The 23,306-nt window shown below is 44.3% G+C and overlaps 1 protein-coding gene across 1 annotated transcript; it reads right to left on the bottom strand.

The window, feature by feature from the left end:
* Nucleotides 1–1,627: 1,627 nt before the first annotated feature.
* Nucleotides 1,628–23,304, bottom strand: LOC121573489 (proline-serine-threonine phosphatase-interacting protein 2). Its single transcript, XM_041885526.2, has 15 exons — nucleotides 23,136–23,304; nucleotides 22,303–22,403; nucleotides 21,185–21,259; nucleotides 15,931–15,965; nucleotides 15,635–15,741; nucleotides 15,139–15,201; nucleotides 10,835–10,933; nucleotides 10,208–10,253; nucleotides 9,992–10,071; nucleotides 5,638–5,736; nucleotides 5,333–5,429; nucleotides 2,980–3,064; nucleotides 2,785–2,819; nucleotides 2,559–2,626; nucleotides 1,628–2,458 (listed from the first exon to the last, which is right to left on the bottom strand). Exons 1-14 carry the CDS (start codon nucleotides 23,166–23,168, stop codon nucleotides 2,574–2,576), a joined length of 1,008 nt encoding a protein of 335 aa, XP_041741460.1. The 5' UTR covers nucleotides 23,169–23,304; the 3' UTR covers nucleotides 1,628–2,458; nucleotides 2,559–2,573.
* Nucleotides 23,305–23,306: the final 2 nt, after the last annotated feature.

Here is a 23,306-nt window from a genome sequence, read left to right as displayed (position 1 = left end):
TGACCTGCAGAGAGCTGGGACCAAAGTAACAAAGCCTACCATCAGTAACACACTACGCCGCCAGGGACTCAAATCCTGCAGTGCCAGACGTGTCCCCCTGCTTAAGCCAGTACATGTCCAGGCCCGTCTGAAGTTTGCTAGAGTGCATTTGGATGATCCAGAAGAGGATTGGGAGAATGTCATATGGTCAGATGAAACCAAAATAGAACTTTTTGGTAAAAACTCAACTCGTCGTTTTTGGAGGACAAAGAATGCTGAGTTGCATCCAAAGAACACCATACCTACTGTGAAGCATGGAGGTGGAAACATCATGCTTTGGGGCTGTTTTTCTGCAAAGGGACCAGGACGACTGATCCGTGTAAAGGAAAGAATGAATGGGGCCATGTATCGTGAGATTTTGAGTGAAAACCTCCTTCCATCAGCAAGGGCATTGAAGATGAAACGTGGCTGGGTCTTTCAGCATGACAATGATCCCAAACACACCGCCCGGGCAACGAAGGAGTGGCTTCGTAAGAAGCATTTCAAGGTCCTGGAGTGGCCTAGCCAGTCTGCAGATCTCAACCCCATAGAAAATCTTTGGAGGGAGTTGAAAGTCCGTGTTGCCCAGCGACAGCCCCAAAACATCACTGCTCTAGAGGAGATCTGCATGGAGGAATGGGCCAAAATACCAGCAAAAATGTGTGAAGACTTACAGAAAACGTTTGACCTGTGTCATTGCCAACAAAGGGTATATAACAAAGTATTGAGAAACTTTTGTTATTGACCAAATACTTATTTTCCACCATAATTTGCAAATAAAATCATAAAAAATCCTACAATGTGATTTTCTGGAATTTTTTTTCTCATTTTGTCTGTCATAGTTGACGTGTACCTATGATGCAAATTACAGGCCTCTCTCATCTTTTTAAGTGGGAGAACTTGCACAATTGGTGGCTGACTAAATACTTTTTTCCCCCACTGTACCTGGTATACTGCAATTAGCTCTTAGGAGGACTTATTTAATTGAATGATTTAGATATCTTTCTTAGATCTGTCTCAGTATGAATCTCCACAGCTACATGTCGTGGGAGGATTTAAATTGCATACTCCTCACGTCCTCTCTCCTTGTCTCTTTCTCAAAACCCATTGTTCCGATCTTTTGACCTTCTCCAATGGGTTTTGAGGAGACAAAGAGGCAAGAGGACGTGAGGAGTATGCAATTGAGATCTTTCCCCTGCCACCCTGAGCAGAAAACCGGAAGAGATCTTCACTTTAAAAGAGCAAAATACCCATCTCAAAGAGCTTGCCAGACAAGTGGAACACTTTGCATCTATATTGGATGTAAGTACAACACCCATTCTATCAACCAATAGATTACACAAGATTTGCTGATCTTGTTAGCGTGTCAGGTTCCTGTGCACCCCTACTCATTTGTTCCTCAAGTGTATTGTATGGGGGAAAACCAAGAGTACTTGGAGTTGGAAGTGAGTTTTTACAAGCAAGTCTGTCAGGGTTGCAAAACATAATTTATGAGTGTGTTTGACCTCTCCATGATGTGATGTATGTATTAATTAATTAATTAATTAATTAATTGATTAATTCATCACCAGGGCGCAATGTCACTTACAGAATATTCTCAGTCAGGGAATACTTCATGCAACCTTAAACTGCCCTTTATTCGTTTTTCTTATCAAGATCTGTGTGCAATCATCAACCAGAAACTAGCCTGAGTAACACAAAGTACAGTGTTCAAATACACACAAATCAGATTATTATAGACCACAACAGGAAACAACTAGGTGCTACAAAGATAACAAATGATGTGTTAATTAAGTGACTGTCACAAGCATATTTATTGATCCACAACAAATATTTAAATTATTTTGCCTTTATCAAGCAACTTTAAAAGGTTTAGATCATGTACCTGTATTGTTGTAATATTCATGTTATTAATCAACAAATAAAAGTACTGTAACCATCTAATATTGAAAAGTTGCAATATGCTTTGGAATGTCTGGTGTCCCAAATGTTAATAACTTATAAAGTGATTACTTTCATTTTTGCTTTAACAACATTTCCTGGTTTAGGCTGTACAAAACGAAATATATTCATACATTCAGGAACCTATTTACATATATTGCGCTATGACACGTCATCTTACTGTTTATAATACAGCTATGACACGTCATCTTACTGTTTATAATACAGCTATGAGAAGTCATCTTACTGTTTATAATACAGCTATGACACGTCATCTTACTGTTTATAATACAGCTATGACACGTCATCTTACTGTTTATAACACAGCTATAAAACCACAATGGCGACACGTACTCAAATTAACGTCAGCATTGCTGATATTTCGCTAGTTGGTTTGTTAGGTGTCACTGTTGAATTACAACTCTTTATATCCATCAATGAAGGAATCCACACTCAGCCTTCTGTGTAAATCCACCAGGCAGTCAATATCCATCGAAAACTGGAAACAAATAAAGCCATGGTTTTAGGTGTCTCAAACTTATTGTGATAACAACGGTCAATTTGACTAAAGCTGAAATACTGAATAATTATGTACTTACCTCTGAATATGTGTGCTAGAATCGTTGAGCACTGTAGCCTGGATCTACAGTTGAGTAGATCACGTCACCTACAGCAGAGGAAGTCAAAGCACAAATAAACAGACAAACAGTGGCTTGTCATTAAAAGGATATAAAATAACAGTTTATCAATTTATTCAATGATGGATAATATCTGACAACTGTCATAATATCTATCTATATATCTCTGTAATTTCTGAACATGTACCTTCGGTATTGGTTGGATTAGGCAATGGTCCCCTCCTGATTTTCACAAAATAGAAATCGACATGATGAGAAACATTTTTGTGGCAAGGGGAAGACCCTCATCTGCTGTGTGGGTTGTTCCTCTCTCAAGGTGAAACGATTTTCAGCAACTCTTGGTTTGCTTGAAAAATCATTTTATTGATAAAACCTCTCTCACCTGGTGATAGGAGGAGCCGTTCGGGAGAATGATGGTGCTACGGAGACCCTCTGACTGCTGTAGAAGTTCTCATACAGAACAGGAGCTGAGGAGTGAGGACAGAGCAGGCCAGGGGATGAGGACAGAACAGGCCAGGGGGAGGGGTGAGGACAGAGCAGGCCAGGGGGAGGGGTGAGGACAGAGCAGGCCAGGGAGAGGGGTGAGGACAGAGCAGGCCAGGGAGAGGGGTGAGGACAGAGCAGGCCAGGGGATGAGGACAGAACAGGCCAGGGGGAGGGGTGAGGACAGAGCAGGCCAGGGGTGAGGACAGAGCAGGCCTGGGGGTGACGGGTGAGGACAGAGAAGGCCAGGGGTGAGGACAGAGCAGGCCAGGGGGTGAGGGGTGAGGACAGAGCAGGCCATTGAGAGGGGTGAGGACAGAGCAGGCCAGGGGGTGAGGGGTGAGGACAGAGCAGGCCAGGGAGAGGGGTGAGGACAGAGCAGGCCAGGGGTGAGGACAGAGCAGGCCAGGGAGAGGGGTGAGGACAGAGCAGGCCAGGGGTGAGGACAGAGCAGGCCTGGGGGTGACGGGTGAGGACAGAGAAGGCCAGGGGTGAGGACAGAGCAGGCCAGGGGGTGAGAGGTGAGGACAGAGCAGGCCAGGGGATGAGGGGTGAGGATAGAGCAGGCCAGGGTGTGAGGGGTGAGGACAGAGAAGGCCGAGGGGTGAGGACAGAACAGGCAAGGGGGTGAGGGGTGAGGACAGAGCAGGGGTGAGGGGTGAGGACAGAGCGGGCCAGGGGATGAGGGGTGAGGACAGAGAAGGCCAGGGGGTGAGGGGTGAGGACAGAGCAGGGGTGAGGGGTGAGGACAGAGAAGGCCAGGGGATGAGGGGTGAGGACAGAGCAGGCCAGGGGATGAGGAGTGAGGACAGAGAAGGCCAGGGGATGAGGGGTGAGGACAGAGCAGGCCAGGGGATGAGGGGTGAGGACAGAGCAGGCCAGGGGATGAGGGGGTGAGGACAGAGAAGGCCAGAGGATGAGGACAGAGCAGGCCTGGGGGTGACGGGTGAGGACAGAGAAGGCCAGGGGGTGAGGGGTGAGGACAGAGCAGGGGTGAGGGGTGAGGACAGAGAAGGCCAGGGGATGAGGGGTGAGGACAGAGCAGGCCAGGGGATGAGGAGTGAGGACAGAGAAGGCCAGGGGATGAGGGGTGAGGACAGAGCAGGCCAGGGGATGAGGGGTGAGGACAGAGCAGGCCAGGGGATGAGGGGTGAGGACAGAGAAGGCCAGAGGATGAGGACAGAGCAGGCCTGGGGGTGACGGGTGAGGACAGAGAAGGCCAGGGGGTGAAGACAGAGCAGGCCAGGGGGTGAGGGGTGAGGACAGAGCAGGCCAGGGGATGAGGGGTGAGGACAGAGAAGGCCAGGGGATGAGGGGTGAGGACAGAGCAGGCCAGGGGATGAGGGGTGAGGACAGAGCAGGCCAGGGGATGAGGGGTGAGGACAGAGAAGGCCAGAGGATGAGGACAGAGCAGGCCTGGGGGTGACGGGTGAGGACAGAGAAGGCCAGGGGGTGAAGACAGAGCAGGCCAGGGGGTGAGGGGTGAGGACAGAGCAGGCCAGGGGATGAGGGGTGAGGACAGAGCAGGCCAGGGGATGAGGGGTGAGGACAGAGCAGGCCAGGGGATGAGGGGTGAGGACAGAGCAGGCCAGGGGATGAGGGGTGAGGACAGAGCAGGCCAGGGGATGAGGGGTGAGGACAGAAAAGGCCAGGGGATGAGGACAGAGCAGGCCTGGGGGTGACGGGTGAGGACAGAGAAGGCCAGGGGGTGAAGACAGAGCAGGCCAGGGGGTGAGGGGTGAGGACAGAGCAGGCCAGGGTATGAGGGGTGAGGACAGAGCAGGCCAAGGGGTGAGGACAGAGCAGGGGTGAGGACAGAGCAGGCCAAGGGGTGAGGGGTGAGGACAGAGCAGGCCAAGGGGTGAGGGGTGAGGACAGAGCAGGCCAAGGGGTGAGGACAGAGCAGGCCAAGGGGTGAGGGGTGAGGACAGAGCAGGCCAAGGGGTGAGGACAGAGCAGGGGTGAGGACAGAGCAGGCCAAGGGGTGAGGGGTGAGGACAGAGCAGGCCAAGGGGTGAGGGGTGAGGACAGAGCAGGCCAAGGGGTGAGGACAGAACAGGCCAGGGAGTGAGGACAGTACAACTACAATACACAACTAGACTGTCAGGGAGGGGGACCCGGACACACCACAATTTTGCCATCAAGGATGACACAAAAAAGTCAGTCTGATTTTCATTGTGGTCCTTAGATTACCTATAATGTATTGTATGTGCCTGTTGTCAAAGGTGATATGTGAAGAGTGAGAACTGTACCAGGTGGTTTGTCCCCAGTCCGTCTGAGGTTCACAAAGTGTTCTATATCCTCCTGTATGTCACACTGTTCAAGAGATTTCCTCACTTCTTCATAAAGCTGAACCCATAGACACACACAGACACACACAGAAACACACAGACGGACAAGTTAGAAACACAAGCAATACGGAAGGTCACTTACAGCCACAATCCTTAATTTGCTATATTCTTAGAGAATCAATGGGTATCATCAATACAAATGTAATACCAGTAAGTAACTATTACAGATTGCACTAGAAAATAAAGCATTTAAAGTGTGACTTTACCTCATCGCTGGTGACACACTGCTGGGAGAGCTGGTTGATGTGAGTCCACACCATGTTCCTTAGAGTACTGATCCTCTCCACTTCCTGCTTCTCAAATACCTGGATGTAACAGAGCACTGTATTATATATACCAGTAATACAACCTATAGCTGACAAACAAATAACTGGATGTAAATTATATATACCAATCCTACAACACATCTGAAAAGTCATAGTCAATCGATCAATAATATAATAATACTTTTTGCAAAAAAAAATATTTTCAATTTACAATCTGTAGAAACAATGAGAATAGAAGGGTTCAGAACTTTTGTGAAACATCACAGTACAGTTGAAAATATATGGCAAATAGAAATCCTATATGGATGGTGTTAAGAGATAGATGGGAGATATTGAATGGAGCTGAAGGATGGGACTAATAACAACTAACAAGAACTAATAACAACAAGATAACTAATGTAAAGCATACTGTGTCCATAATAAGTATATAGGTTGAGAGCTTTTGTGAAAGAGCACAGTTAGAAAGATATGGCATATAGAAGCAAACCGGATGGACATCATGAAAATGATCGGAGAGGTTGAGGGTAGAGGAAGTTCAGGAGTAAAAACAAACAAAATATATAATTATTGTAAAATTGACTGTGTCCATAAAATGTTTATAGTATGTATAAGCTGGAAGTAGAGGCCTAAGCGTTGATGTTCACTAGTTTACTCCAATTAGGGAAGGGGTGGTGGGGTTTGAAGTAATAAAGGGAAATATTTTTTTTTTAAAGGATATGTATGTACATATATGTATTTATGTATGTATGTGTATGTATGTACAGTTGAAGTCGGAAGTTTACATACACCTTAGCCAAATACATTTAAACTCCTTTTCACATTTAATCCTAGTAAAAATTCCCTGTCTTAGGTCAATTAGGATCACCACTTTATTTTAAGAATGTGAAATGTCAGAATAATAGTAGAGAGAACGATTTATTTCAGCTTTTATTTCTTTCATCACATTCCCAGTGGGTCAGAAGTTTACATACACTCAATTAGTATTTGGTAGCATTGCCTTTCAATTGTTTAACTTGGGTCAAACGTTTCGGGTAGCCTTCCACAAGCTTCCCACAATAAGTTGGGTGAATTTTGGCCCATTCCTCCTGACAGAGCTGGTGTAACTGAGTCAGGTTTGTAGGCCTCCTTGCTCGCACATGCTTTTTCAGTTCTGCCCACAACTTTTCTATAGGATTGAGGTCAGGGCTTTGTGATGGCCACTCCAATACCTTGACTTTGTTGTCCTTAAGCCATTTTGCCACAACTTTGGAAGTATCCTTGGGGTCATTGTCCATTTGGAAGACCCATTTGCGACCAAGCTTTAACTTCCTGACTGATGTCTTGAGATGTTGCTTCAATATATCCACATAATTTTCCTTCCTCATGATGCCATCTATTTTGTGAAGTGCACCAGTTCCTCCTGCAGCAAAGCACCCCCACAGCATGATGCTGCCACCCCCGTCCTTCATGGTTGGGATGGTGTTCTTCTGCTTGCAAGCAGTTTTTCCTCCAAACATAACGATGGTCATTATGGCCATACAGTTCTATTTTTGTTTCATCAGACCAGAGGACATTTCTCCAAAAAGTACGATCTTTGTCCCCATGTGCAGTTGTAAACCGTAGTCTGGCTTTTTTATGGCGGTTTTGGAGCAGTGGCTTCTTCCTTGCTGAGCGGCCTTTCAGGTTATGTCGATATAGGACTCGTTTTACTGTGGATATAAATCTGTTTCCTCCAGCATCTTCACAAGGTCCTTTGCTGTTGTTCTGGGATTGATTTGCACTTTTCGCACCAAAGTACGTTCATCTCTAGGAGACAGAACGCGTCTCCTTCCTGGGCGGTATGACGGCTGCGTGGTCCCATGGTGTTTATACTTGCATACTATTGTTTGTACAGATGAACGTGGTACCTTCAGGCATTTGGAAATTGCTCCCAAGAATGAACCAGACTTGTAGAGGTCTCCCATTTTTTTCTGAGGTCTTCGCTTTCTTTTGATTTTCCCATGATGACAAGCAAAGAGGCACTGAGTTTGAAGGTAGGCCTTGAAATACATCCACAGGTACACCTCCAATTGACTCAAATGATGTTAATTAGCCTATCAGAAACTTCTAAAGCCATGACATCATTTTCTGGAATTTTCCAAGCTGTTTAAAGGCACAGTCAACTTAGTGTATGTAAACTTCTGACCCACTGGAATTGTGATACAGTGAATTATAAGTGAAATAATCTGTCTGTAAACAATTGTTGGAAAATTACTTGTGTCATGCACAAAGTAGATGTCCTAACCGACTTGCCAAAACTATAGTTTGTTAACAAGAAACTTGTGGAGTGATTGAAAAATGAGTTTCAATGACTCCAACCTAAGTGTATGTAAACTTCCGACTTCAACTATATTTGTGAGGGGAAAAATTATTTTTTTTTTTTTTCCATTTTAGTCATTTTAGCAGACGCTCTTATCCAGAGCGACTTACAGTTAGTGAATACATATATATATATATTTTTTTATACTGGCCCCCCGTGGGAAACGAACCCACAACCCTGGCGTTGCAAACGCCATGCTCTATCAACTGAGCTACATCCCTGCCGGCCATTCCCTCCCTTACCCTGGACGACTTGTGCGCCGCCCATGAGTCTCCCGGTCGCGGCCGGCTGCAACAGAGCCTGGATTCGAACCAGGATCTCTAGTGGCACAGTTAGCACTGCGATGCTGTGCCTTAGACCACTGCGCCACTCAGGAGTACAATGGGGGAATGGAAGTGATGCAGACAATTACATTGATGGAAGTTACAATATATCTGCAATATTAAAGCTGATCTACCCCCCCAAAAAAATAAAAAAATAAAATAAAGTTAAACAAATACAAAATAAATAAATAAATAATAAAAACTACTACAACATATAGCTGACAAACAAATAACTGGATGTAAATGATATATACCAATACTACAACATATAGCTGACAAACAAATACCTGGATGTAGTCAAAGTATTACACCAGTAATACAGTATGTAACTAACAAAGAAACTAAATACAGTGGGGGGAAAAGTATTTAGTCAGCCACCAATTGTGCAAGTTTTCCCACTTAAAAAGATGAGAGAGGCGTGTAATTTTCCTCATAGGCCACTCCAGGACCTTGAAATGCTTCTTACGAAGCCCCTCCTTCGTTGCCCGGGCAGTGTGTTTGGGATCATTGTCATGCTGAAAGACCCAGCCACGTTTCATCTTCAATGCCCTTGCTGATGGAAGGAGGTTTTCACTCAAAATCTCACGATACATGGCCCCATTCATTCTTTCCTTTACACGGATCAGTCGTCCTGGTCCCTTTGCAGAAAAAACAGCCCCAAAGCATGATGTTTCCACCCCCATGCTTCACAGTAGGTATGGTGTTATTTGGATGCAACTCAGCATTCTTTGTCCTCCAAACACGACGAGTTGAGTTTTTACCAAAAAGTTCTATTTTGGTTTCATCTGACCATATGACATTCTCCCAATCCTCTTCTGGATCATCCAAATGCACTCTAGCAAACTTCAGACGGGCCTGGACATGTACTGGCTTAAGCAGGGGGACACGTCTGGCACTGCAGGATTTGAGTCCCTGGCAGGGTAGTGTGTTACTGATGGTAGGCTTTGTTACTTTGGTCCCAGCTCTCTGCAGGTCATTCACTAGGTCCCCCCGTGTGGTTCTGGGATTTTTGCTCACCGTTCATGTGATCATTTTGACCCCACGGGGTGAGATCTTGCGTGGAGCCCCAGATCGAGGGAGATTATCAGTGGTCTTGTATGTCTTCCATTTCCTAATAATTGCTCCCACAGTTGATTTCTTCAAACCAAGCTGCTTACCTATTGCAGATTCAGTCTTCCCAGCCTGGTGCAGGTCTACAATTTTGTTTCTGGTGTCCTTTGACAGCTCTTTGGTCTTGGCCATAGTGGAGTTTGGAGTGTGACTGTTTGAGGTTGTGGACAGGTGTCTTTTATACTGATAACAAGTTCAAACAGGTGCCATTAATACAGGTAACGAGTGGAGGACAGAGGAGCCTCTTAAAGAAGAAGTTACAGGTCTGTGAGAGCCAGAAATCTTGCTTGTTTGTAGGTGACCAAATACTTATTTTCCACCATAATTTGCAAATAAATTCATTAAAAATCCTACAATGTGATTTTCTGGAGAAAAAAATTCTCAATTTGTCTGTCATAGTTGACGTGTACCTATGATGAAAATTACAGGCCTCTCTCATCTTTTTAAGTGGGAGAACTTGCACAATTGGTGGCTGACTAAATCCTTTTTTCCCCACTGTATCATCATGCTTTCTGGCCCTTACCTCACATGCTTTAATGTGTTCGTTCAGCCAGTCCTCCCTGGTTTTTCCCAGCACAGACACATTCTGCATGTATAGCCTGTCTGGGATTAAAATCAGAGATTTCATCTTGGGAGACCATACTATAGCGGCACATTTTAGATTCTCTTTAGACTATATTGCTGTTTTCCCTGTTGATGGTTGCTAAGAGACCAAAGGAGAATATGTTGTCATTCTTACCAGCTTCTTCTGCATTCTGCTTTGCTTGCAGTGTTTTTGTCAATAGCTGAAAGATGATGAAGAAGAAAAGCATTGATTCTGTACTTGATTCAACTCTTTCTTGTGTTCAAGTATTACTTTCAATGCAATGCTGCATACCGGAGTGAAAGCACATGTCTGATTGGTAAATGTCCTCTTCATAAACTAGATAGCCTTGTTCTTCCTGTGGTCAGTGTAGTCCTAATTCTTGTGGTCTGATTCCTGGTGTCAGTGTAGGTCTGATTCCTGTGGTCAGTGTAGGCTTAATTCTTGTGGTCTGATTCGTGTGGTTAGTGTAGGCCTAATTCTTGTGGTCTGATTCCTGTGGTCAGTGTAGGCCTAATTCTTGTGGTCTGATTCCTGTGGTCAAAATAGGCCTGCTATTTCCTTTAAACACTAGTGCTTTCGGTTTATTTTTTATTTTATTTTTATTTATTTTTTAATTGACAAATACAGTGAATAAGTGATTGATGAGGAGATAAAGGAGATGGAGGAAATGGAAAGTGTTGCAGTCTGGGTTTGAACCCATGACTCCAGGGGTAATGTGTGGTCCGGGGCCAGCAACACTAACACTATACCATCCCCCCCGCAGTCTCTCAGAATACCTACCTTTTCCTGCTGCTTGGCATTGCTGGTGCTAGCATTACGGTTCATGTTCTGTTCTGCTTCCTCTTTGTCTCGACACTTCTGCTCGTATGTCTTCTTTGACTGTGGTTAATGACATGGAATGACCGTTAGTGACAGGGAGGGGGGTTGGTGGGGGGGTTAGTGACAGGTGGGGGGGTTAGTGGGGGGGTTGGTGACAAGGAGGGTGGTTGGTGGGGGTGGGGGGTTAGTGACATGGAGTGGGGTTGGTGAGATATTCTACAGACACCCGACAAGGCCCAAATCCCCGTCATTCGCATGAGAAAGAGACAGAGATATCGTGGACGTAGGTCGGGGTGCCTTGTAAGGATCCGACGGCGAGCGAGTAAACTGCCTCTTCCATCAATACTATTAGCCAATGTTCAATCATTTGAAAATAAATTGGACGACCTAAGATTAAGGTTATCCTACCAACGGGACATTAAAAAGTGTAATATCTTATGTTTCACAGAGTCGAAGCTGAACGACGACATGGATAACATACAGCTGGCGGGATATACACTACATTGGCAGGATAGAACGGCTGACTCTGGTAAGACAAGGGGTGGCGGACTGTGTATATTTGTAAACAACAGCTGGTCCATAAAATCTAATACTAAGGAAGTCTCGAGGTTTTGCTCGCCTGAGGTAGAGTATCTCATGATAAGCTGTAGACCACACTATTTACCAAGAGAGTTTTCATCTTTTTCGTAGCTGTCTATTTACCACCACAAACTGATGCTGGCACTAAGATTGCACTCAATGAGCTGTATAAGGCCATAAGTAAACAGGAAAACACTCATCCAGAGGCAGCGCTCCTAGTGGCCGGGGACTTTAATGCAGGGAAACTTAAATCCGTTCTACCTAATTTCTACCAGCATGTTAAATGTGCAACCAGAGAAAAAAATACTCTATACCACCTTTACTCCACACACAGAGACGCGTTCAAAGCTCTCCCTCACCCTCCATTTGGCAAATCTGACCATAACTCTATCCTCCTGATTCCTGCTTATAAGCAAAAACTAAAGCAGGAAGCACCAGTGACTCGGTTAATAAGGAAGTGGTCAGATGACGCAGATGCTAAGCTACAGGACTGTTTTGCTAGCACAGACTGGAATATGTTCCGGGATTCTTCCGACAGCATTGAGGAGTACACCACATCAGTCACTGGCTTCTTCAATAAGTGCATCGATGACGTCGTCCCCACAGTGACCGTACGTACATATCCCAACCAGAAGCCATGGATTACAGGCAACATCCGCACTGAGCTAAAGGGTAGAGCTGCCGCTTTCAAGGAGCGGGACTCTAACCCGGACGCTTATAAGAAATCCCGCTATGCCCTCCTACTAACCATCAAACAGGCAAAGAGTCAATACAGGACTAAGATTGAATCGTACTACACCGGCTCCGACGCTCGTCGGATGTGGCAGGGCTCGAAAACTATTACAGACTACAAAGGGAAGCACAGGCCTACCAGACGAGCTAAATCACTTCTATGCTCGCTTCGAGGCAAGAAACACTGAAGCATGCATGAGAGCATCAGCTGTTCCGGATGACTATGTGATCACGCTCTCTGTAGCCGATGTGAGTAAGACTTTTAAGTAGGTCAACATTCACAAGGCCGCAGGGCCAGACGGATAACCAGGACGTGTACTCCGAACATGCGCTGACCAACTGACAAGTGTCTTCACTGACATTTTCAACATGTCCCTGACTGAGTCTGTAATACCAACATGTTTCAAGCAGACCACCATAGTCCCTGTGCCCAAGAATGACTACCGACCCGTAGCACTCACGTCTGTAGCCATGAAGTACTTTGAAAGGCTGGTCATGGCTCACATCAACACCATTTTCCCAGAAACCCTAGACCCACTCCAATTTGCATACCGCCCCAACAGATCCACAGATGATGCAATCTCTATTGCACTCCACACTGCCCTTTCCCACCTGGACAAGAGGAACACCTACGTGAGAATATTATTCATTGACTACAGCTCAGCGTTCAACACCATAGTGCCCTTTAAGCTCATCACTAAGCTAAGGACCCTGGGGCTAAACACCTCCCTCTGCAACTGGATCCTGGACTTACTGACAGGCCGCCCCCAGGTGGTAAGGGTCGGTAACAACACATCTGCCACGCTGATCCTCAACACGGGGGCCCCTCAGGGGTGCATGCTCAGTCCCCTCCTGTTCTCCCTGTTCACCCATGACTGCATGGCCAGGCACGACTCCAACACCATCATTAAGTTTGCCGACAACAGAACAGTGGTAGGCCAGATCACCGACAACGATGAGACAGCCTATAGGGAGGAGGTCAGAAACCTGGCTGTGTAGTGCCAGGATAACAACCTCTACCTCAACGTGATCAAGACAAAGGAAATGATTGTGGACTACAGGAAAAAAAAGAGGACTGAGCAAGCCCTCATTCTCATCGACGGGGCTGTAGTGGAACAGGTTGAGAACTTCAAGTTCCTTGGGGTCCACATCACCAACAAACTATCATGGTCCAAACACACCAAGACAGTCGTGAAGAGGGCACGACAAAGCCTATTCCCCCTCAGGAGCCTGAAAAGATTTGGCATGAGTCCTCAGATCCTCAAAACGTTCTACAGCTGCACCATCAGAGTATCCTGACTGGTTGCATCACCGCCTGGTATGGCAACTGCTCGGCCTCCGATCGCAAGGTACTCAACACCATAATGCGTACTGCCCAGTACATCACTGGGGCCAAGCTTCCTGCCATCCAGGACCTCCATACCAGGCGGTGTCAGAGGAAGGCCCTAAAAATTGTCAAAGACTCCAGCCACCCTAGTCATAGACTGTTCTCTCTGCTACCACACAGCAAGCGGTACAGGAGCGCCAAGTCTAGGTCCAAAGGGCTTCTTAACAGCCATAAGACTGCTGAACAGTTAATCAAATGGCTACCTGGACTATTTGCAATTTTATTATTATCTATTATAATTTTTTGCACTGACTCTCTTGCACAGGCTTGATGTACAGTCACTGGACTCTAACCACACACCCACACATACTGCACTGACACTCCAACACACACACATACACACACACAGACACACTCACAAACCACACACGCACATGCATATTGACGCCACACACACATACACACATACATTCACATTCCTTCACACTCTTCACAACCGCTGCTGCTACTCTCTGTTTATTATCTATGCATATTCACTTCACCCCTACCTACATGTACATATTACCTCAATTACCTCGACTACCCCGTACCCCTGCACATTGACTCGGTACCCATACCCCTTGCATATAGCCTCGTTATTTTTATTATGGTTCTATTTTTCCTTTAGTTTATTCTGCAAATCTTTGCTGGTTAAGGGCTCGTTGGTTAAGGGCTCGTAAGTAAGCATTTCACTGTAAGGTCTACACCTGTTGTATTTGACGCATGTGACAAATACAATTCATCATAATCTAAAAGGTAAAACTGATCATATATCAGCACTGTGAATATGGGCCCAGGACTGACTCCAGCTCTCTCTGAGTGGAACTCCACAAAACATAACCTTTGCCCTGTAGCCCTGCAGGATATATGGGAATAATAAGGAAAACAGAAGGATAATGTGTTTTTATAGCTATTGTTATTCCCAGAACCCGATACAGATGTAGGATCTTTATTTGATCACTCTTCTGTTGCTGAGATTTTTCCTGCACCCAAGGAAATAAAGATGACCTTCATGTTTTACATAAATTCACTGAAAACCCACACTAACACACAGTTATATTAACATTATTGCACTTTTCATGTAGCCTACTTTTGGCCAGCTAAAAGCCTAACCACCGATCAAGCAACATTTTGTTGCTGCAGGATTCTTTTGCTGTGACAATGGTCAAATTAAGATCCTACATGTGTATGGAACAGACTTTATTGTCATATTGTTTTACAAACCAAATGTAGTCTAAATAGACCATACTAGACAAGGGACCTGCTCAGTGACCTGCTCTTTGTAGGCTACATAATATGTATGTAATCATGTACTATGTACTAATTTACAGTAACTGCCCCAGTACATATAATGAAACTCTACATTTATTTGAGAGGTTCCTCCATTCTTCACTCCCCATGGCTGTTGATGAACTTCCCTCTTCTCAGATAAAGGATTACTTAGATTACAAGACTGCTTCATGTTTTGGTAACATGATGACTGAAACTAGACATGCCTTTAGAGAACAAATGATCAATTCAGGATTACTTCGTTTAGGGATGATAACTGGTGGTTTGTCTAACAATGTAGGAAAGTTATCCAGCTTACCTCCATGGCTTTCTTGAACTGTGTGGCCCTCTGTTTGTGTAGGGCATCCATCTGTTGTTCTACCTGTGAAGAAGAGGTTTCAAAGATAATATATTAAAGCAAAGAAGATAGAGATTATATATCCATGATTTGCAATTACAGTGCACCCCTATAGTTATCACATCTGTGCAGGACGATTAAGATTAAGATCACTTTATTTGTCAAATGTACACAAGGTCCAACTGAAATTTGACTTCCGCTTTGTCCTAACCCCTCCGAAAGACACAGAGGTTGCAGGTTTCCGTCAGACATGGGATTCGAACTGGCAACCCTCCGGTTGCTGGCTTGCCTCTCTATATACGTTGATATAAGCGATTTTAAGCAATTGATCACTACAACTGCATTCACTATTAAGCAGAGTGCACTGTATTAGCAATGCATGAGATCTATAATTAATTAAAGGTTGTATGACTTCCTACATTTATTTGGCATTTAAGTAATTGTTATTCTAATGTACCTTTTTTCTTGCCTCTTTCTGTCTTTCTCTGAAGTCCTCAATTTTTTTCGCCTCGTCCCGCATTGTTTGTGCCAGTTGTAGGTGTGATAAACTTACATGTTCAGTTTCTATGTTGTAAAGTTGGGGTTTGAATGAGTTAGTAAATTACATGAACCCACACACACACTCAAACTCGCACTCACACTCACTCACTTATTCACTCACTCACTTACATGCACACACATGGAAATACAAAAAATAGAGCTTAGTCATCAACATACATCATCAGAAAAATGTGTTGTGACAGCAACACTTACGCAGTTTGAACACGTCCAGCGATCTCTTCAGTGTGCTAAATTATTAAACAAACAAACAAACACTAGCTTTATGAAAAGTAATGCATGCAGTACAACCTACACTGTTCAAATTAAGTGTTTTGTAACACTACAACCAACTGAGCTGCCACCAACGTTGCTAGAGTGTTGAAACACATAATCCTGAGATGTTCTGAAACGTGAAATGGTGTGTTGTAACACCACATAATCAAGAGTTGTGCAACACCTTGCCAGAGACTGGGAGCACTAAAGGGAAATGATAAAAACACTATTTTGTTGTTTTGAGTCCTGTTTAGTGCAGAAATAGATTCATTTTCATTTGGTGCCGTTTCCTCTATCTAAAGATCCTAAACACTAATTATGGCGTTTCGAATCCTATCTAGTGCAGAATGCATTCCCTGCTCTTATATGGTGTGTGTTAATAAACTCCTCTTTAGTAATTCCAAAATGTCAAATGTAAAGTATTATTCTCAAACAAAGAACACCTGAAAATATAGTTTTGTGAAAATGCAAATTAATAAGATTGTCTAGGATAATAATTAATACAAGCACAATTAATCATTAGTACAAGCTTCAAATGCTTAATTTTTTTCGTTGCAAATTATCCAATGACAAAACGTTAACAGGTCTTTCACATTTTTATATTGATAAAGTAATATTCATATTCTTCAAAATCAAGGGAATATGGCATTATATTCAGATATATTCATATACTGTATACATTGTATTCAGATGGATTGAATCACAGTACAGTTGAGTTAGATGATATGATTGACAGTTGACAGTTCAGTTGGCATTAATCTGTGATCCTTGTCTTGATTGGTTGTGATTAGGATTGACCAGCCGGTGGGAAACGTAGTATGTATGTATGTATGTATGTATGTATGTATGTATGGTTTTCTGCAGGTAGACAGAGAAACAGCATAACAAGCAAAAATGACATATAAAGTACATGAACACATAATTAGTTATTAACAGCTATAATATAAATAAATTGCAATATGAATATCCAATAATGAAACATATAAATAGAAATATATGCGAATGCATATAAATGAATAAAGGTATGCTAATATAGCAAAAAGATAACAATATGAATGTAAAAAGACAAAGCTATAGACAAAGCTGATAAAGGTAGTAGACAAACATGCCAGTGACACGTGTCGATTAACTACATGTAGCATTAAGAAAACTGGGCATTATTCATTACATCTTACAGCGGAAACAGTTTACCGTTTAAGAACCAAACAGAAGCAAACAGAGCACACAACAGGGGGGGAACTACTTCCAATATAAACAATTGTTTTCGTAGCAAAATAGATTCCGTTTGGAGTAAACGTAAAATGTATTACCTTTTAATGTGCCATGAACACAACCAGTCATGATGTTTTCATCTGATTGTCAAACTAATCACTTCAAAACGTCGGTTACCTTCGCACGTTCATCCAGAATAATTCCAGCATCTCGAACAGTGCACTTTTCTTCAATTCGCAAGTGACTGAAACTATCTCACCGGAGAAAGCATCAGAGCGGTGGAATAAAAGTGGAATTCCACAAAAATATTCTCCATAGGCCCTACTCAGACTTGAGAGAAGTTTAAGTATTCAGCAAAATGTTTTAAATTAAGTCCATTTTCTATTGACTTAAGTCCCCGTTAAATCTACTTATCTCAAGTATGAATTGGACCTCATGTGCTCAGTGTTACAAGGCTGGTTCAGTTAAACCGTTGAGTCCTGAAGACTGTCTGAGTGGACTAAGGAAGTGTCTTGACAAACAGGAGACCCAGGTTCAAATCCACCTTGTCACACAAATACCAGAGATGAAGGCCCACTTTATACATGTTACATCATGTTACCTCTGCTATAACTTACATAGCCCTAAACATTTTGATTGTAACCTAATTTATAATATCACAATGAGCCTGGCTCTAGGAAAAGTATTACATGCCCAGTGTTAGATATTTCAGCAAATTGTGGAACATATGACAGCTCTGTCTCTTAATGTACAAATAGCCAACAATAAGTAGTAAAATATTGATTGAAACTTATCATCAATCAATGTTTAGGCTAACCATTTGTATTTCCAAACCATTTGATTAAACCATTTGATTGTATTAGAGACACCGTCTGCAAATAAATATTGTTGTGTTTTTACATGCACTGAGACCCCAAAAAGTGTTTTCACAACAGTCTCTTAAAAACACCAATCCTCAGATTGAAGAACCACTTTGGGTGTTTCAGAATACTTCAATTCTGTTTTAAAACACTTTCTGTGTATCATAACACTTACATTGGGTTTTACATTCAAACACCCTTCAAACACCAGATCTCAGCTTTGGTGCATTACTTTTCATGGTTTCATTAGACAATGGTGGTGTTTTGAGTCTTTCCATTTTAACAGTGTAACTTCACACAATCAGAGCTGTTTGATTATTCCGTTTTAGAGCAATCACTTTACTGGAAAAGGCCTTAATCACAAAACCAAACAGGTGAACATACTGAAACAGGATGGGCACTCAAGCCATAGACAGAATCCTTCTCAACAGAAAAAGCCTCAACAGCAATTCAATCTTATAACAGTAATGCACTAATAACACTAATGCACTAATGCATACTTTTATTTCTCTGTATAGTTCTGCATGGGCCATTGAGCCACTGCAGATACCATCTTTCTACATGTGAAACAAATGGTTTTGTCAACGTCAGACAGTGCTATCCGTGGCTAGATTCACAGCATTCTAGTGTGACATCTGAAGGCTGTGTACCAGACAATATCAACAACCCTATATACGTTTGTATTTCCTTGTCTAGTTTGAGACAGACTGTCACGTTCGCTTACAGACGGGATGGACCAAGGTGCAGCGTGATATGCGTACATGTTTATTTTAATGAATAAACAATCGACAAAACAATAAACAAACGAAACGTGAATTCCAAGGTAGAACACAAAACATACCTACACGGAACAAGATCCCACAACCCACTAGTGCCAATAGGCTGCCTAAGTATGGTCCCCAATCAGAGACAACGAGCGACAGCTGCCTCTGATTGGGAACCACACCGGCCAACATAGAAATACCCATACTAGAACAACACAACACAGAAAATCACACCCTGACTCAACAAATACGAGTCCCCAGAGTCAGGGCGTGACAGTACCCCCCCAAAGGTGCGGACTCCGACCGCACAACATAAACATAACAGGGTAGGAGCCGGGTGGGCATTCCGCCTCGGAGGCGGATCCGGCTCAGGGCGTGACGACCACTTACTCTCCGCCTCCCTGTTGCGCCCCTGGTCTGGTCTGGACCTCGGCGCGCTGCTTCCCCTCTCCTTCCTCCCACGAAGTACCAAGCCCTGTCTGGACCCTGGTGTGGGAGACCCCGAACCTGGAGAGGGGCTGACGTCTGGGTCTGGACTGGAGCCGCTGACCGGAGCTGGACCGGGCACCAGTGGAGCGGACTGCACAGGCTCCGGACTGGAGCCGCTGACCGGAGCTGGACTGGCACCGGTGGAGCGGACTGCTCTGGCTCCGGAGTGGAGCCGCTGACCGGATCAAGACTGGACCCCGGTGGAGCGGACTGCTCTGGCTCCGGAGTGGAGCAGCTGACCGGAGCTGGATCAGGCACCGGTGGAGCGGACTGCTCTGGCTCCGGAGTGGAGCCACTGACCGGAGCTGGACTGGACCCCGGTGAAGCGGATTACTCTGGCTCCGGAGTGGAGCAGCTGACCGGAGCTGAACTGGGCACCGGTGGAGCGGACTGCTCTGGCTCCGGAGTGGAGCAGCTGACCGGTGCCGGACCAGGCACTGGTGGAACAGGCACGGCCCGTGCCGGACTGGACACACGCACCACTGGCTTGGTGCGAGGGGCAGGAACAGGCCGGGCCGGGCTGGCGACGCGCACCACTGGCTTGGTGCGAGGGGCAGGAACAGGCCGGGCCGGGCTGGCGACGCGCACCACTGGCTTGGTGCGAGGGGCAGGAACAGGCCGGACCGGGCTGGCGACGCGCACCACTGGCTTAGTGCGGGAAGCAGGAACAGGACGGGCCGGACTGGCGATGGGCACCACAGGCTTAGTGCGGGAAGCAGGAACGGGCATCCTCCTTCATTGCCTTCCGGTAACGGACGGCCTCCTCCTCCGTAATTCTCCCCCAACCGAGGAGGACATCTACTAATGTAACCTCCTGTTGAATTCCTGGCGTTTGCTCCTGAACACGCTGCTTGGTCCTCGTTTGGTGGGATCTTCTGTCACGTTCGCTTACAGACGGGATGGACCAAGGCGCAGTGTGATATGCGTACATGTTTATTTTAATGAATAAACAACCGACAAAACAATAAACAAACGAAACGTGAAGTCCAAGGTAGAACACAAAACATACCTACACAGAACAAGATCCCACAAACCACTAGTGCCAATAGGCTGCCTAAGTATGGTCCCCAATCTGAGACAACGAGCGACAGCTGCCTCTGATTGGGAACCACACCGGCCAACATAGAAATGCCCATACTAGAACCTATAACATAGAACAACACAACACAGAAAATACACACCCTGACTCAACAAATACGAGTCCCCAGAGTCAGGGCGTGACACAGACTGGCACCCAGGCAATCAGAAGGCTATTAAATATGTTATGTGATGGCTTTTAAGGGCTTTCAACAAAGCCCATCGGGGGGTACTGGCCATCTGGCATTTCGGGCAAATGCCAGATGGGCTGGTCCATTTGTTGCCTAGTGGGCCTGTCTACCTTGTTTTTTTTATTGCAAAATCATCATTATCTGGCCTCAAGTCAAATATTGGGTTGGTGTGAGGGCCTCGAGGAAAATAATGGGCTGGTGTGGGGGCCTCAAGTAAAATAATGGATTGGTGTGGGGGCCTCAAGTAAAATAATGGGTTGGTGTGGGGGCCTTGAGGAAAATAATGGGTTGGTGTGGGGGCCTCAAGTAAAATAATGGGTTGGTGTGGGGGCCTCAAGGAAAATAATGGGTTAGTGTGGGGGCCTCGAGGAAAAAAATAGGCAGGTGTGAGGGCCTCAAGGAAACATTTTTACCGGTGTGTTAGAAATGCCAAAGCCGATTTTTGGTCCTAGTCCGCCCCTGAAGCCCATTTCAAGGGTTCCCCTACCTTCATTAGCAGGCCTTTCAAATTATTTCTGTATACATTTTTACAGTCACTGACTGATGGCAAGCAATCTCTACTCAAGAATTCATAACATCAGCAACAGGAATATTTACTTACTTCATCTCATTGTGCCCACACACCTTCTTGGAGAGACCCAGTAGCTCTTTGGCATACTTCTCCTCTATGGATGCTCTGAAAGATAACCAAACACGTCTCTTCAGACAGTTAACAAACATTAGCTACAGTACGTGCATGAGAGAACGGGCGGCAGGTAGCTTAGTGGTTAAGAGCGTTGTGCCAGTAACCGAAAGGTAAATGCTAAATGACAAAAAAAAAGAAGAAGAACATTAGGCTATAGCGTGAGGATCTGCACCACAATGCACCACAGAAGGGAAGTCCACAGTGTCCACGAGATTTTTAAAAAGATAACTTCAAAACTGCTTTCAGTTTCTTTATCTTAAAGGAACTAACATATGCAAAATCCCACTTTATATCTTTCAATACAACAGTGTTGTTATGGAGTTGTTTCCTTGTGCATGACTGATTGCACAGTCTGTTTTGTGCTTCGATTAATTATTAAACACTACAGTCCAGAGAGGAGGAAGGAAACAACAAATACAAAAGTATTAAACACAGTAATGATTCATAATAAGAACTTTGATCAAGTATGCTGTATCAGTTGGTCGGGAATTTAAGATTGGGAGGAAAAATCTTCACATTCAAATCATGTGGTGTATACACAGTAAATATGAAGTAGGACGAGCTAAAGACAAATATGTAAACTATAGTCTACATGCTGTCTTAGATTGACACTGACACCATTCTAGACCATTGGATAATAGTGGCATTTCTGTCCAAAATGAGGAAATAGCAGATAAAACAGATGAACCACTCGCTTTTACTGTAAGTTCCACACTCAGTGACACCAGAAACAGGAAACACAGCAGCAGTGTTTGTGGAACACCAACACCATTCACAGTACACTTTGCCCAGATGTAGAATTATTGATTTTCTGTGCCCAAATGATGACTGGCTTTCTTACTTCGGTGTTGTGAATGAAGCCCTCGTGCCCTTTGAAAAGGTCAGTCCACAACAAAACATGATTGATATTCAGTGAATATAAACATAGACACAACAACCCCATACTGTCTTTTGTTTCAGAGCATATTCTCTGTAGTAGTCTGAGGATTCAATTAAATGGTTTCTATTGGATGATATCTCACATGGTTTCTCACCTGGCTTTCATGAAGTCTTCTATCTCCTTGCATGTCCTCTTACCATCGTTGAGGTGCTGGATGATATAGTCATAACCCCCGGTACTGGTCAGCTCCCCGTTCTGGCAACATTGGGGAAGATGGAATAATAATAAGTCAGCATGGAGGGCCTCTCACACCCTCCCAGTACTGGTCTATCAGAACCTTATACTCCTCGCTGCATTGCCTTTTAACAGTCTATCAAAAAGGAAACAACTCATTACAACATTTCTGACAGAGAGAAGACCCCCAAAAGCCAAAACCAAAATAATCCAGAATGTAAAAGCTTCCCAATGGGCTTTAGCACACAATACATCAGACTACGGAAACAATAAAGCTAACAGCAATGAAGCAATATAAGTATTTCGTGAGCATGAATAAATATGTGTTTGGGATGATAAACTGCAGTTGAAGTACCCTGTAATGTATGTCTGCATGAGATAATAACATATAATCATTTTAACCACATGTGATTAGAGGTATACATCAGGCCTACACTGTAGGGGTAGGAATACTCCTGAGCCCTGCCAATCTGATTGGCATCTGCATATATTACAAGGTGTTCAAAAGGACCAGAACTACACTGCTGGGTAGGAGACATGCTAACAAAACATCCAGTCCATGCAGTGTGTAATATTCTGAATAAGTTCAATGACCTAACAGACATCACTAGACCTGTTAAATAGATCATTGTGTATGCTCCTTCAGTTGTTTATAAATGATTTCGAGCTCTAAAAACAAATAGTTCTGCAAGCACAATTATTGAGGGTGAAGCTCAGATGACACACAATGCAAATACAAACATTTTCACTTACCCAAAAGTAATCCTTAAAGTGAAGTTCTCTCATTGTAGACGAGAATTGCGGCAGTAGAACTCTTGTAATTCCGCTGGTTTTTGCGACGTTATTACTGTGTTAGTGACTTATGGATTTCTCATAGGAGTGCTGCGTTTATGACTCCGCTCATATCTCAATGGAGCACTAAGT

Source organism: Coregonus clupeaformis, chromosome 9 (genome assembly GCF_020615455.1).
Source record: "Coregonus clupeaformis isolate EN_2021a chromosome 9, ASM2061545v1, whole genome shotgun sequence".
Classification (NCBI taxonomy): Eukaryota; Metazoa; Chordata; class Actinopteri; order Salmoniformes; family Salmonidae; genus Coregonus; species Coregonus clupeaformis.
The sequence above is the reverse complement of the archived record's forward strand: the minus strand, read 5'-3'. Positions and strand labels throughout refer to the sequence as shown.